Source organism: Pseudophryne corroboree, chromosome 4 (genome assembly GCF_028390025.1).
Source record: "Pseudophryne corroboree isolate aPseCor3 chromosome 4, aPseCor3.hap2, whole genome shotgun sequence".
Classification (NCBI taxonomy): domain Eukaryota; kingdom Metazoa; phylum Chordata; class Amphibia; order Anura; family Myobatrachidae; genus Pseudophryne; species Pseudophryne corroboree.
In genome coordinates, this window is record NC_086447.1 from 536884216 (window position 1) to 536899988 (window position 15773).

General features: G+C 45.9%; 1 protein-coding gene across 14 annotated transcripts in view; it reads left to right on the forward strand.

Annotated features, from left to right (window-relative positions):
* EPB41L2 (erythrocyte membrane protein band 4.1 like 2) overlaps positions 1–15773 on the forward strand; it is a 640934-nt gene that overhangs the window by 448332 nt on the left and 176829 nt on the right. For all 14 annotated transcript variants that reach the window (XM_063917319.1, XM_063917312.1, XM_063917311.1 and 11 more), the window contains 2 exons: positions 8326–8544; positions 15540–15627. In XM_063917319.1, the coding sequence (XP_063773389.1) occupies positions 8326–8544; positions 15540–15627 (307 nt within the window). The remainder of the gene's footprint in view (positions 1–8325; positions 8545–15539; positions 15628–15773) is intronic.

Genomic DNA, 15773 nt, shown 5'->3' on the forward strand with positions numbered 1-15773 from the left:
AAGTTCTTGCCGGCAGACCTATTTTTCATTCTGTTGTTTTAATTGTTGAAATCATTTTCTTCTCGCTCATCAAGAGTATCACTTTCATTAGTGTGCACTTCCAATTATGGAAAGCATACTACTGGAATTTGTTTTTGGCTATAAAATATTACTGAAGTGTTCTTACTCCCTATTCTCTTCTCTGTCTCAAATATTGTGGACACGCCTTGCAGGCATTTATCCCAGAGCTTTGCTGATTCTGTAATATAGAGCCAGAATTCAGTGCTATTTTCAACTTAATAATGAGAGTAATAATAATAATAAGTATTTCATGTGCCCAGTTTCAACCGTGCAGAGGTTTGCTGGGTAGAACATTTTTACTCCTTTCACCCTCTTAGGAGTTGAATTTTGAAAAATCCCTGCAAAGTGGGTGGCTGCAAATAATTATCAGTTTCCAGACCACCCAGCAGGTCGCATGTTCCAGGTCACCCAGAAGGTGCGCAGGGAGAGTTCACGAACTGTCACGTTTTCCAGAGCACAATGGTGATGCATTATAAATGGCAGGCGGACGTTTTGCAATATAACTCTGAAACGAAGTGCCAATTACAACACCTATAATAATCCGTAAATCTACAGACTGTGACCTTTTAATTAGTTATATGATGCTCAGACATAGGCATCCTAGAAATGTCACTCATAAAAGTCCTCTTTCTGCTACGAATATATAGATACTAATTATAATAATAATGTACAATCTCTTTATTGGTCCTCAAACCCATACATTGTGGTGTTTGGCCAGGGCTGTATAGTAACATACAGATGTGTCCACATACTTCTATCATCCGTGCGCTACAAGTTGCATTATACAACACGTGAGCGCCGGGTGACTTGGTAGCGCCAAAACGTTTTTTTTGCTGCTTTTTTCCATTAGAATGCGTCTTATTACAAAATGATGCTAATAGGACGTACAAGCAGTTTCTTCTGATTAAAATAATGTGCGGCATGCTTATATTCTGTGTGTTACTATGGCTGTAACTGCATACAAAATGCTTTTACAGGCAGGCACTGTAGCATGGCAATTCGTATGCAGATACAGCCGCAGTCGCACACAAATATAGGCATGCTGCATATAATTTGAATGAACAGAAACTGCTTGTGTGTCCTAATAAGATGCATTTTAACAGAATAAATCCCAAAAAAAAGAGGCTCTGTGCTACCAAGTCACAACATAGCATGATGCAACTAGAAGGGCTGTTTAATGTGAAAGGAGGCTAGATGTATGTGGGCATATCTGTAGAAGGTCTAGGGGTAAGAGGCACAGGGTTACGGGTAGGGGTGGAGCAGATTTAAAATGTTATCTTGCATAGAATATTGGGCATCTGTAACGCTTTATTTTATGATGGGTTTTGTCCCTTAATACTGCAGTGCTTCACTTTCTCCAAAGCATATACATTTCTCAGTTACCTGCCTTTCAGAATGGAAATTGATAAAGCATAACCAATCGAACCCTTTTTAATCCTGAAAACTGCTTTTTGCATAACCTTTATATGGGCCACCAAAATTGTGAGGTTGTTAAAATCTATATTATAAACAATCTGTGTTCTAAAATCTATGTTATAAACAAGTAGTTTGATCAGCGGTAGATAAGTATATGCTGACTTTCTCTTGGCTGCTAAATGACTTGATAACATTAATCATAGTTGCTGTATATACATTTCTCTGACGTCCTAGTGGATGCTGGGTACTCCATAAGGACCATGGGGAATAGACGGGCTGCGGAGACTGGGCACTCTGAAAGAAAGATTAGGTACTATCTGGTGTGCATTGGCTCCTCCCTCTATGCCCCTCCTCCAGACCTCAGTTAGAATCTGTGCCCGGCTCGAGCTGGTTGCACACTAGGGGCTCTCCTGAGCTTCTAGTAAAGAAAGTATTTGTTAGGTTTTTTTATTTTCAGTGAGATCTGCAGGCAACAGACTCACTGCTACGAGGGACTTAGGGGAGAGAAGCGAACCTACCTGCTTGCAGCTAGCTTGAGCTTCTAGGCTACTGGACACCATTAGCTCCAGAGGGATCAAACACAGGCCCAGCCTCGGTCGTCCGGTCCCGGAGCCGCGCCGCCGTCCCCCTTGCAGAGCCAGAAGCAAGAAGAACATCCTGGAAATCGGCGGCTGAAGACTCCGGTCTTCATTAAGGTAGCGCACAGCACTGCAGCTGTGCGCCATTGCTCCCTATGCACACCACATACTCCGGTCACTGATGGGTGCAGGGCGCTGGGGGGGGCGCCCTGGGCTGCAATTAGAGTACCTTACATGGCTAACAGCACATAATATAGTCTAATAAACTATATATGTGCAAAAATCCCCCGCCATAATATAAATATAAGAGTGGGAGAAGTCCGCCGAGAAGGGGGCGGGGCTATCTCCCTCAGCACACTGACGCCATTTCCTCTTCACAGCTCCGCTGGAAGACAGCTCCCCAGGCTCTCACCTGCAGTTTCCAGGCTCAAAGGGTAAAAAAGAGAGGGGGGGGGGCACTAAATTTAGGCGCAAACTGTATTTGTAAAGCAGCTATAGGGAAAATCACTTTGTGTTAGTGTAAATCCCTGATTATATAGCGCTGTGGTGTGTGCTGGCATACTCTGTCTCCCCAAAGGACTTTGTGTGGTCCTGTACTCAGTCAGAGCATTCCCTGTGTGTGCGGTGTGTCGGTACGGCTGTGTCGACATGTTTGATGAGGAGGCTTATGTGGAGGCGGAGCAGGTGCCGATAAATGTGATGTCACCCCCTGCGGGGTCGACACCAGAGTGGATGGATATGTGGAAGGTATTAACCGACAGTGTCAACTCCTTACATAAAAGGCTGGATGACGTAACAGCCGTGGGACAGCCGGCTTCTCAGCCCGTGCCTGCCCAGGCGTCTCAAAGACCATCAGGGGCTCACAAACGCCCGCTACCTCAGATGGCAGACACAGATGTCGACACGGAGTCTGACTCCAGTGTCAGCGAGGATGAGACATATACACAATCCACAAGGGGCATCCGTTGCATGATTACGGCAATGAAAAATGTGTTACACATTTCTGACATTAACCCAGGTACCACTAAAAAGGGTATTATGTTTGGGGAGAAAAAGCAGCCAGTGTTTTTTCCCCCCATCTGATGAGTTGAATGAAGTGTGTGAAGAAGCGTGGGGTTCCCCCGATAAGAAACTGGTAATTTCTAAAAAGTTACTGATGGCGTACCCTTTCCCGCCAGAGGATAGGTCACGTTGGGAGATATCTCCTAGGGTGGATAAGGCGCTCACGCTTGTCAAAAAAGGTGGCACTGCCGTCTCAGGATACGGCCGCCTTGAAGGAGCCTGCTGATAGAAAGCAGGAGTCTATCCTGAAGTCTGTATATACACACTCAGGTACTATACTGAGACCTGCAATTGCTTCAGCATGGATGTGTAGTGCTGCTGCAGCGTGGTCTGATACCCTGTCAGATAATATTGATACCCTCGACAGGGATACTATTTTGCTAACCATAGAGCATATTAAAGACGTCGTCTTATATATGAGGGATGCACAGAGGGATATTTGCCGGCTGGCATCTAGAATTAATGCAATGTCCATTTCTGCCAGGAGGGTATTATGGACCCGGCAGTGGACAGGTGATGCTGATTCTAAAAGGCACATGGAGGTTTTGCCTTATAAGGGTGAGGAATTGTTTGGGGATGGTCTCTCGGACCTCGTATCCACAGCAACAGCTGGGAAATCGACATTTTTACCTCAGGCTCCCTCACAACCTAAGAAAGCACCGTACTATCAGGTACAGTCCTTTCGGCCTGAGAAAGGCAAGCGGATCAAAGGTGCTTCCTTTCTGCCCAGAGGCAGGGGGAGAGGGAAAAAGCTGCACCAGACAGCCAGTTCCCAGGAACAAAAATCCTCCCCTGCTTCTACTAAGTCCACGGCATGACGCTGGGGCTCCACAGACGGAGCCAGGTGCGGTGGGGGCGCGTCTCCGGAACTTCAGCGACCAGTGGGTTCGCTCACGGGTGGATCTCTGGGTTCTACAAGTGGTATCTCAGGGATACAAGCTGGAATTCGAGGCGTCTCCCCCTCGCCGTTACCTCAAATCAGCCTTGCCAGCTACTCCCCAGGACAGGGAGGTAGTACTGGCGGCAATTCACAAGCTGTACCTCCAGCAGGTGATAATCAAAGTTCCCCTCCTTCAACAGGGACGGGGTTACTATTCCACAATGTTTGTGGTACCGAAACCAGACGGTTCGGTGAGACCCATTCTAAATTTGAAATCCTTGAACACTTATATAAGGAAGTTCAAGTTCAAAATGGAATCGCTCAGGGCGGTTATTGCAAGCCTAGAAGAGGGGCATTACATGGTATCACTGGACATCATGGATGCTTACCTACATGTCCCCATTTACCCACCTCACCAGGAGTACCTCAAGGTTGTGGTACAGAACTGCCATTACCAATTCCAGACGTTGCCGTTTGGTCTGTCCACGGCACCGAGGGTGTGTTCCAAGGTTATGGCCAAAATGATGATTCTCCTTCGAAAGAAGGGAGTTATAATTATCCCGTACTTGGACGATCTCCTTATAAAGGCGAGATCCAAGGAGCATTCGTTGATCGGAGTAGCACTATCTCAGGAAGTGCTACAACAGCACGGCTGGATTCTGAATATCCCAAAGTCGCAGCTGGTTCCTACGACGCGTCTCCTGCTGATATTGGGCATGTTTCTGGACACAGAACAGAAGACGGTGTTTCTCCCGGAGGAGAAGGCCAAGGAGTTGTCATCTCTGGTCAGAGACCTCCTGAAACCAAAACAGGTGTCGGTGCATCATTGCACGCGAGTCCTGGAAAAGATGGTAGCTTCTTACGAAGCAATTCCCTTCGGCAGGTTCCATGCAAGGAACTTTCAGTGGGACCTGTTAGACAAGTGAGGATCGCATCTTCAGATGTATCGGCTGATCACCCTGTCCCCGAGGGCCAGGGTGTCTCTGCTGTGGTGGCTGCAGAGTGCTCATCTTCTCGAGGGCCGCAGATTCGGCATTCAGGACTGGGTCCTGGTGACCACGGATGCAAGCCTCCGAGGTTGGGGAGCAGTCACTCAGGGAAGAAATTTCCAAGGACAATGGTCGAGTCAGGAGACTTCCCTACACAGAAATATTCTGGACCTAAGGGCCATTTACAATGCCATAAGGCAAGCAGTACCCCTGCTTCAAAACTAGCCGGTGCTGATTCAGTCAGACAACATCACGGCTGTCGCCCATGTAAACCGACAAGGCGTCACACGAAGCAGGATGGCGTTGGCAGAAGCCACAAGGATTCTCCGATGGGCGGAGTATCACGTGCTAACACTGTCAGCAGTGTTCATTCCGGGTGTGGAAAACTAGGAAGCAGACTTCCTCAGCAGGCACGACCTCCACCCGGGAGAGTGGGGACTTCATCCAGAAGTCTTCACGCAGATTGTGAACCGTTGGGAACGGCCACAGGTGGCCATGATGGCGTCCCGCCTCAACAAAAAGCTAAAAAAGTATTGCGCAGGTCAAGAGACCCTCAGGCGATAGCTGTGGGCGCACTAGTGACACCGTGGGTGTACCAGTCGGTTGATGTGTTCCCTCCTCTTCCTCTCATACCCAAGGTACTGAGGATAGTAAGTAAAAGAGGAGTAAGAACTATACTCGTAGTTCCGGATTGGCCAAGACGAACTTGGTACCCAGAACTACAAGAAATGATCTCGGAGGACCCATGACCTCTGTCTCTCAGACAGGACCTGTTACTGCAGGGGCCCTGTCTGTTCCAAGAATTACCGCGGCTGCGTTTGAAGGCTTGGCGGTTGAACGCCGGATCCTAACGGAAAAGGGCGTTCCAGATGAAGTGATTCCTACGCTGTTAAAGGCTAGGAAAGACGCTGCCTGAAGTTCAGACGTTGTTAGTGGAGTGCTGCATATTCAGCCCCCTTTTGTGCCTCCTGTGGCACCTTGGGATTTCAACGTAGTGTTGGATTTCCTGAAATCACAGTGTTTTGAGCCACTTCAGAACGTGGAGTTGAAGTATCTCACGTGGAAAGTGGTCATATATATATATTTGGCCTTGGCTTCGGCTAGGCGTGTGTCAGAATTGGCGGCTTTGTCATGTGAAAGCCCTTATCTGATCTTCCATAGGGACAGGGCAGAATTGAGGATTCGTCCCCAATTTCTCCCTAAGGTGGTATCAGCGTTTCATTTGAACCAACCTATTGTGGTGCCTGCGGCTACTCGGGACTTGGAGGCCTCCAAGTTGCTTGATGTAGTCCGGGCCCTGAAAATCTATGTTTCCAGGACGGCTAGAGTCTGAAATACTGACTCGCTGTTATCCTGCATGCACCCACCAAGCTGGGTGCTCCTGCTTCTAAGCAGACTATTGCTCGCTGGATCTGTAGCACGATTCAACTTGCACATTCTGCGGCTGGACTGCCGCATCCTAAATCGGTAAAAGCCCATTCCACGAGGAAGGGGGCTCTTCTTGGGCGGCTGCCCAAGGGGTCTCGGCATTAAAACTTTGCCGAGCTGCTACCTGGTCGGGGTCAAACACGTTTGCAAAATTCTACAAGTTTGATACCCTGGCTGAGGAGGACCTTGAGTTTGCTCATGCGGTGCTGCAGAGTAATCCGCACTCTCCCGCCCGTTTGGGAGCTTTGGTATAATCCCTATGGTCCTTACGGAGTACCCAGCATCCACTAGGACGTCAGAGAAAATAAGAATTTACTCACCGGTATTTCTATTTCTCGTAGTCCGTAGTGGATGCTGGGAGCCCGTCCCAAGTGCGGACTCTCTGCAATACGTGTATATAGTTATTGCTTAACTAAAGGGTTTTGTTATGAGCCATCTGTTAATGAGGCTCATTTGTTGTTCATACTGTTAACTGGGTATAGTTATCACAAGTTGTAGGGTGTGATTGGTGTGGCTGGTATGAGTCTTACCCTGGATTCCAAATCCTTTCCTTGTAGTGTCAGCTCTTCCGGGCACAGTTTCCCTAACTGAGGTCTGGAGGAGGGGCATAGAGGGAGGAGCCAGTGCACACCAGATAGTACCTAATCTTTCTTTTAGAGTGCCCAGTCTCCTGCGGAGCCCGTCTATTCCCCATGGTCCTTACGGAGTACCCAGCATCCACTACGGACTACGAGAAATAGATTTACCGGTGAGTAAATTCTTATTTTTGTATCTTCACAAAAAAATTTGATTTGTATTCGACCATTTGTATAAAATATTGCTAGTAATACTTTCTCCATTAATATACAGCGCTTCAGGGATCGACAAATCCCAGTGGCCAGGTCGCCTTGGCCCCTAGATTTTGCTACCTGGCTTCCAGATTATGCAGGGAGGGAGGAAGCAGATCCTTTTCAGCCCTAGTGCAGAGATTCATGGCCGTGCCTGTATTGTGGCGACCATTTCATGCACAGGAGTGCATGTGCTGAGTGTCCGGCCTACACTGTTTGCTGCCTCCAAACTCCAGCTGCATAGAGCTCTCCGATAAGAGGGTCTAGGCGTGGCCAGAGATCTAGGCGTGGCTAGAGATTGCGGTTTCGGAAAGGCGTAGTGATGTGACTTCAAGGCGGTTGGGGGGGAGTGTTTGCCAGGGGGGTGGCTGCAAAGAGTTAACTTGCCTGGGGATACCCCCATAGATATGTGGGCATTCGGGTTGGTTGCCCAGGGGGGTTAGCTACTCATTTATGTGGCTGAGGGATGGGGGTGGTTTGTTTGCCCAAGGGGTGGCTGCAGAGGGCTGCTTTGCGTGGAGGTACCCACTTAGCTTTGCGGCCATGGGGGTTGGTTTGCCTTGGGGTGTGGGGAAGCTGCTCAGGTATGTAGCTGCGGATGGGGTTTTTTTATGTGTTTTTTGAAGGGGGGGGCCTCTGGCTGCTACACGTTCATCCTGGCTGCTGAATTTTCAGAAAGTTTGTCAAGACCTGTGCTTGTTTCTAATTAACTTTTGAGGTGATTAATTTCTTGAACATTAACTTTAATAATAATTCTGGGCCCTTCTCTTGAGAGACCCATCATTCATTGTGTTACCCAGGGTGTCGGCACATATAGTTGGGACCTTTTACCGGTCACCTTTGACCTTTGGCACTGATTGGGTCTTCGAATCAGCAGTCAGTCGCCTCTTATTCACACTTGCTGCCTACTTGGTGAGACCCTGCTAATACATTTATACTATTATAATGAGCTGTAAGTTGTAAATACTGTACCCTCTAAAGGAAACCCCATTTTAGGAATGGACTTTAATGATATAATATATTGTAATAAAACAAATTCTAAATCTGCTGAATGTTTTAATTCTGTTTCATTACTATTTCTACAGATATTTCCTGTGCCTTCAGCTTCGTGAGGATATCGCTTCAGGGCGTCTGCCATGTTCATTTGTGACCCATGCAGTCCTTGGTTCCCTTGTGCTGCAGGCTGAGCTGGGTGATTATGATGCAGATGAGCACAGTGCTGACTATATCAGTGATTTTCAGTTTGCACCCTGTCAAACAAAGGAGCTGGAAGACAAAGTTATGGAACTGCATAAAACACACAGGTCGGTGGATATTTGTCAATAATGAGTAATATTGGCAGGAATTATACCATTCAATGTGAGTTCTTATCTTCAGCGTTCTCACCCTGTAGCCAAACATTACCTACAGAGCATTAAGTTTTCTGTAAGAAGATTACATTTTACAAACTTTAATAAGTTTGCGAGACGGGATAAAGATTTGCAGTACTTCATCCAAAACCTGAAATTTCTTTTTAGCTGGAATTCTCTAAGCACTAGTGAAATACAAATTTTAAATTACTTGTGTTGCAGAAATCCTGAAATCTTGCATATTATAAAAGTAAAATAATAGAGAAGTCTACACCACGAGCAGGGATATCCAATGAGGTTTTTTCAGCAAATAAAAATAATACAAAGTACCACCAATAACACAAGCGGATGAGGTGTTAGCACCAACACAAGTTCTGATCACAGTGACCTCCCAACAGCAAGTGCAATACTAATGATAAGCTAACATTCAAATAGTAGTTTGGTATAATATCATTGGTTAGGGGTACGAATCTGTCTGTATTTCAACGTATGATAGGTCAGGAATTTCTCCATTGTCCGGGTGACTGGTACTTTATATGACACAGGCTCACTCTTATAAGGGCTCCATGCAAGATTCTCTCTATTTTTGTAATATAAGTGTACAGTTTTAAGAGTTGGTTAGGACTGGTTTTAGGGGTGTGGGGCTGTGCAATAATTCCTAGACTAAATTCCTAATACATGGATCTAAAACAGATCTATAATATATTTAAAAGTGCGATGGATGGTCTTAACAAAAATCAATATACACCATTAAATGCTGAATAAAACAAGTCTAAATATTAGTATGCAAAATTATAAAGGTGTGAAAATACGCATGTAATAAGAAAATAGATATATTTAAGAATGTGCAGAAAGTGTTCTTTGTGTTGTACTTCATTCAGTGTTTAATATTTTACTCTAACAATCTCATCTTGAAGGCTCCACCGTTCTCACTTTACTTCTCTAAACTTTACTTCAATTTTTTAAGACTCTAAATTTCCGGAGCCTGAAATGATAGGAGGTAGGCTGGAGGATGCCAAGGTGTGTCATTGTCAATGGAGGTATCCAATTGACAATGAGTTTTGGAAATTATCAATTCTAAAAGCTTGGGGAATGAAACTAGTGATGTGCACCGGACATTTTTCGGGTTTTGTGTTTTGGATTCGGTTCCGCGGCCGTGTTTTGAATTCGGACGCGTTTTGGCAAAACCTCCCTGAAATTTTTTTGTCGGATTCGGGTGTGTTTTGGATTCAGGTGTTTTTTTACAAAAAACCCTCAAAAATAGCTTAAATCATAGAATTTAGGGGTCATTTTGATCCCGTAGTATTATTAACCTCAATAACTATAATTTACACTCATTTTCAGTCTATTCTGAACACCTCACAATATTATTTTTAGTCTTAAAATTTGCACCAAGTTCGCTGGATGGCTAAGCTAAGCGACCCAAGTGGCCGACACAAACACCTGGCCCATCTAGGAGTGGCACTGCAGTGTCAGGCAGGATGGCACTTCAAAAAAATTGTCCCCAAACAGCACATGATGCAAAGAAAAAAAGAGGCGCACCAAGGTCGCTGTGTGACTAAGCTAAGCGACACAAGTGGCCGACACAAACACCTGGCCCATCTAGGAGTGGCACTGCAGTGTCAGACAGGATGGCACTTCAAAAAAATTGTCCCCAAACAGCACATGATGCAAAGAAAAATGAAAGAAAAAAAGAGGTGCAAGATGGAATTGTCCTTGGGCCCTCCCACCCACCCTTATGTTGTATAAACAGGACATGCACACTTTAACGAACCCATCATTTCAGCGACAGGGTCTGCCACACGACTGTGACTGAAATGACTGGTTGGTTTGGGCCCCCACCAAAAAAGAAGCAATCAATCTCTCCTTGCACAAACAGGCTCTACAGAGGCAAGATGTCCACCTCATCATCATCGTCCGATTCATCACCCCTTTCACTGTGTACATCCCCCTCCTCACAGATTATTAATTCGTCTCCACTGGAATCCACCATCTCAGGTCCCCGTGTAATTTCTGGAGGCAATTGCTGCTGGTGAATGTCTCCACGGAGGAATTGATTATAATTCATTTTGATGAACATCATCTTCTCCACATTTTCTGGAAGTAACCTCGTACGCCGATTGCTGACAAGGTGAGCGGCTGCACTAAACACTTTCGGAGTACACACTGGAGGGAGGGCAACTTAGGTAGAATAAAGTCAGTTTGTGCAAGGGCCTCCAAATTGCCTCTTTTTCCTGCCAGTATACGTACGGACTGTCTGACGTGCCTACTTGGATGCGGTCACTTATATAATCCTCCATCATTCTTTCAATGGTGAGAGAATCATATGCAATGACAGTAGACGACATGTCAGTAATCGTTGGCAGGTCCTTCAGTCCGGACCAGATGTCAACACTCGCTCCAGACTGCCCTGCATCACCGCCAGCGGGTGGGCTCGGAATTCTTAGCCTTTTCCTCGCACCCCCAGTTGCGGGAGAATGTGAAGGAGGAGATGTTGACGGGTCACGTTCCGCTTGACTTGACAATTTTCTCACCAGCAGGTCTTTGAACCTCTGCCGGAAAGAGAGATACAACGTAGGTTTTAAATCTATGATCGAGCACGGTGGCCAAAATGTAGTGCTCTGATTTCAACAGATTGACCACCCGTGAATCCTGGTTAAGCGAATTAAGAGCTCCATCCACAAGTCCCACATGCCTAGCGGAATCGCTCTGTTTTAGCTCCTCCTTCAATGTCTCCAGCTTCTTCTGCAAAAGCCTGATGAGGGGAATGACCTGACTCAGGCTGGCAGTGTCTGAACTGACTTCACGTGTGGCAAGTTCAAAGGGTTGCAGAACCTTGCACAACGTTGAAATCATTCTCCACTGCGCTTGATTCAGGTGCATTCCCCCTCCTTTGCCTATATCGTGGGCAGATGTATAGGCTTGAATGGCCTTTTGCTGCTCCTCCATCCTCTGAAGCATATAGAGGGTTGAATTCCACCTCGTTACCACCTCTTGCTTCAGATGATGGCAGGGCAGGTTCAGGAATGTTTGGTGGTGCTCCAGTCTTCGGCACGCGGTGGCTGAATGCCGAAAGTGGCCCGCAATTCTTCGGGCCACCGACAGCATCTCTTGCACGCCCCTATCGTTTTTTAAATAATTCTGCACCACCAAATTCAATGTATGTGCAAAACATGGGACGTGCTGGAATTTGCCCACATGTAATGCACGCACAATATTGGTGGCGTTGTCCGATGTCACAAATGCCCAGGAGAGTCCAATTGGGGTAAGCCATTCTGCGATGATGTTCCTCAGTTTCCGTAAGAGGTTGTCAGCTGTGTGCCTCTTATGGAAAGCGGTGATACAAAGCGTAGCCTGCCTAGGAACGAGTTGGCGTTTGCGAGATGCTGCTACTGGTGCCGCCGCTGCTGTTCTTGCTGCGGGAGGCAATACATCTACCCAGTGGGCTGTCAGTCATATAGTCCTGAGTCTGCCCTGCTCCACTTGTCCACATGTCCGTGGTTAAGTGGACAATTGGGTACAACTGCATTTTTTAGGACACTGGTGACTCTTTTTCTGAGGTCTGTGTACATTTTCGGTATCGCCTGCCTAGAGAAATGGAACCTAGATGGTATTTGGTACCGGGGACACAGTACCTCAATCAAGTCTCTAGCTGCCTCTGAATTAACGGTGGATACCGGAACCACGTTTCTCACCGCCCAGGCTGCCAAGGCCTCAGTTATCCGCTTTGCAGCAGGATGACTGCTGTGATATTTCATCTTCCTCGCAAAGGACTGTTGGACAGTCAATTGCTTACTAGAAGTAGTACAAGTGGTCTTCCGACTTCCCCTCTGGGATGACGATCGACTCCCAGCAGCAACAACAGCAGCGCCAGCAGCAGTAGGCGTTACACTCAAGGATGCATCGGAGGAATCCCAGGCAGGAGAGGACTCGTCAGACTTGCCAGTGACATGGCCTGCAGGACTATTGGCTTTCCTGTGTAAAGAGGAAATTGACACTGAGGGAGTTGGTGGTGTGGTTTGCAGGAGCTTGGTTACAAGAGGAAGGGATTTAGTTGTCAGTGGACTGCTTCCGCTGTCACCCAAAGTTTTTGAACTTGTCACTGACTTTTGATGAATGCGGTCCAGGTGACGTATAAGGGAGGATGTTCCTAGGTGGTTAACGTCCTTACCCCTACTTATTACAGCTTGACAAAGGCAACACACGGCTTGACACCTGTTGTCCGCATTTGAGTTGAAATAATTCCACACCGAAGAGCTGATTTTTTTTGTATTTGTCCAGGCATGTCAATGACCATATTCGTCCCACGGACAACAGGTGTCTCGCCGGGTGCCTGACTTAAACAAACCACATCACCATCAGAATCCTCCTTGTCAATTTCCTCCCCAGCACCAGCAACACCCATATCCTCATCCTGGTGTACTTCAACAGTGACATCTTCAATTTGACTATCAGGAACTGGACTGCGGGTGCTCCTTCCAGCACTTGCAGGGGGCGTGCAAATGGTGGAAGGCGCAAGCTCTTCCCGTCCAGTGTTGGGAAGGTCAGGCATCGCAACCGACACAATTGGACTCTCCTTGGGGATTTGTGATTTAGAAGAACGCACAGTTCTTTGCTGTGCTTTTGCCAGCTTAAGTCTTTTCATTTTTCTAGCGAGAGGATGAGTGCTTCCATCCTCATGTGAAGCTGAACCACTAGCCATGAACATAGGCCAGGGCCTCAGCCGTTCCTTGCCACTCCGTGTCTTAAATGGCATATTGGCAAGTTTACGCTTGTCCTCAGACGCTTTCAATTTAGATTTTTGGGTCATTTTACTGAGCTTTTGTTTTCTGGATTTTACGTGCTCTCTACTATGACATTGGGCATCGGCCTTGGCAGACGACGTTGATGGCATTTCATCGTCTCGGCCATGACTAGTGGCAGCAGCTTCAGCACGAGGTGGAAGTGGATCTTGATCTTTCCCTATTTTAACCTCCACATTTTTGTTCTCCATTTTTTAATGTGTGGAATTATATGCCAGTATCAATAGCAATGGCCTACTACTATATATACTGCGCACAACTGAAATGCACCACAGGTATGGATGGATAGTTTTCTTGACGACACAGAGGTAGGTAGAGCAGTGGCCTACTGTACCGTAATGCTATATATTATATACTGGTGGTCAGCAAACTGTGCAAAACTGAAATGCACCACAGGTATGGATGGATAGTATACTTGACGACACAGAGGTAGGTACAGCAGTGGCCTACTGTACCGTAATGCTATATATTATATACTGGTGGTCAGCAAACTGTGCAAAACTGAAATGCACCACAGGTATGGATGGATAGTATACTTGACGACACAGCGGTAGGTACAGCAGTGGTCTTCTGTACCGTACTCCTATATATTATATACTGGTGGTCAGCAAAATAATGCACTGTACTCCTACTATATACTACAATGCAGCACAGATATGGAGTATTTTTCAGGCAGACAACGTATACTGGTGGTCACTGTCGGCAAAACTCTGCACTGTACTCCTCCTATATAATACTGCTGCTCCCCAGTCCCCACAATTAAGCAGTGTGAGCACAGATATATGCAGCACACTGAGCACAGATAACGGATAAGGAGCGTTTTTTTCAGGCAGGGAACGGATAAAACTGGTGGTCACTGATCAGCAAAACTCTGCACTGTACTCCTCCTATATTAATAATACAAAGCAAGCACAAATATTTGCATCAACAATGAATAAAAACGGAGAGGACGCCAGCCACGTCCTCTCCCTAACATTTCCAATGCACGAGTGAAAATGGCGGCTACGCGCGTCTGCTTATATAGAATCCGAATCTCGCGAGAATCCGACAGCGGGATGATGACGTTCGGGCGCGCTCGGGTTAACCGAGCCATACGGGAGAATCCGAGTATGCCTCGGACCCGTGTAAAATGGGTGAAGTTCGGGCGGGTTCGGTTTCCGAGGAACCGAACCCGCTCATCACTAAATGAAACCATTTGCTGGTTAAACATTTCTATTTAGAGCCGTAAGCAATTCCTAAAAGATTACTAAACTCTCAACATATATTCCTGGCAAAGGTATAGCCCTGCTCCTTCATAGTGCCTCGTTTTACATTTCTATTTATATGTTCTATCCAGGGAAAAGTAAATTGGTACAGAGAAAGTGGAGCTCCATTTTTTTAGTTATTTACAAATTCCTGCCTCACTTTGTCTCCCATATCCAAATTCCGAAATATGAAATATTCCAAAATACATAATTTTTTGAGCACGTCTGACACGGACACCTTTGCTTTCTGATGGTTAAATGTATGCTAACTTTGGGGCAGATGTATTAACCTGGAGAAGTGATAAAGCCATGATAAGTGCAAGGTCATAACGCACCAGCCTATCTGCTCCGAACTATCATTTTTCGAATTCGTAATGATTGGCTGGTGCGTTATCACCTTCCACTTATCACTGCTTTATCACTTCTCCAGGTTAACACATCTACCCCTGTGTTCCATGCATAACATTAGTAAAAATATTGTATAAAATTACCTTCAGGCTGTTTGCGTATATAAAACATAAATGCATTTTGTGTTTAGACTTGGGTCCCATCTCCAAGATATCTCATTATGGTATGCAAATATTCTAAAATATTGAAAATCTGATAACCAAAATACTTCTGGTCCCAAGGATTTTGTATATGGGAGTCTAAACGTGTATAAAAACAAAATTCTCGTATAGTTTTTGACCTATGAAGGCCATATATGACGTGGTAACAGGCAAATTGCCCTTTTTAATGTGGTCAGCTGTAAGTTATAAATATGCCTGAATAGTTGTGTGAAGAAAGGTTTGCATCAAAGTGGTACCCTTGAAGTACAGTAAATATACAGATATTGAAAAGTTATTTTATAATGACTAACCTCATGGTGCTACTCTTTTAACACTTTACAATTCCTTTTTTTTAGAGGGCTTACACCAGCACAAGCTGATATTCATTACTTAGAAAATGCCAAGAAGTTGTCAATGTATGGTGTAGATTTGCATCATGCTAAGGTAAGTGACCATTGCCTTATATGCGATCTATTCCAGGAGATAAAGATATATGTGCACACTCGAAAATGGGACGCGGCCTCCGTCAGCGTCACAAATGAGGGCTTGCCTGGCCAACAGCATCACTAATGGGGTTGTGCCGAGCACTT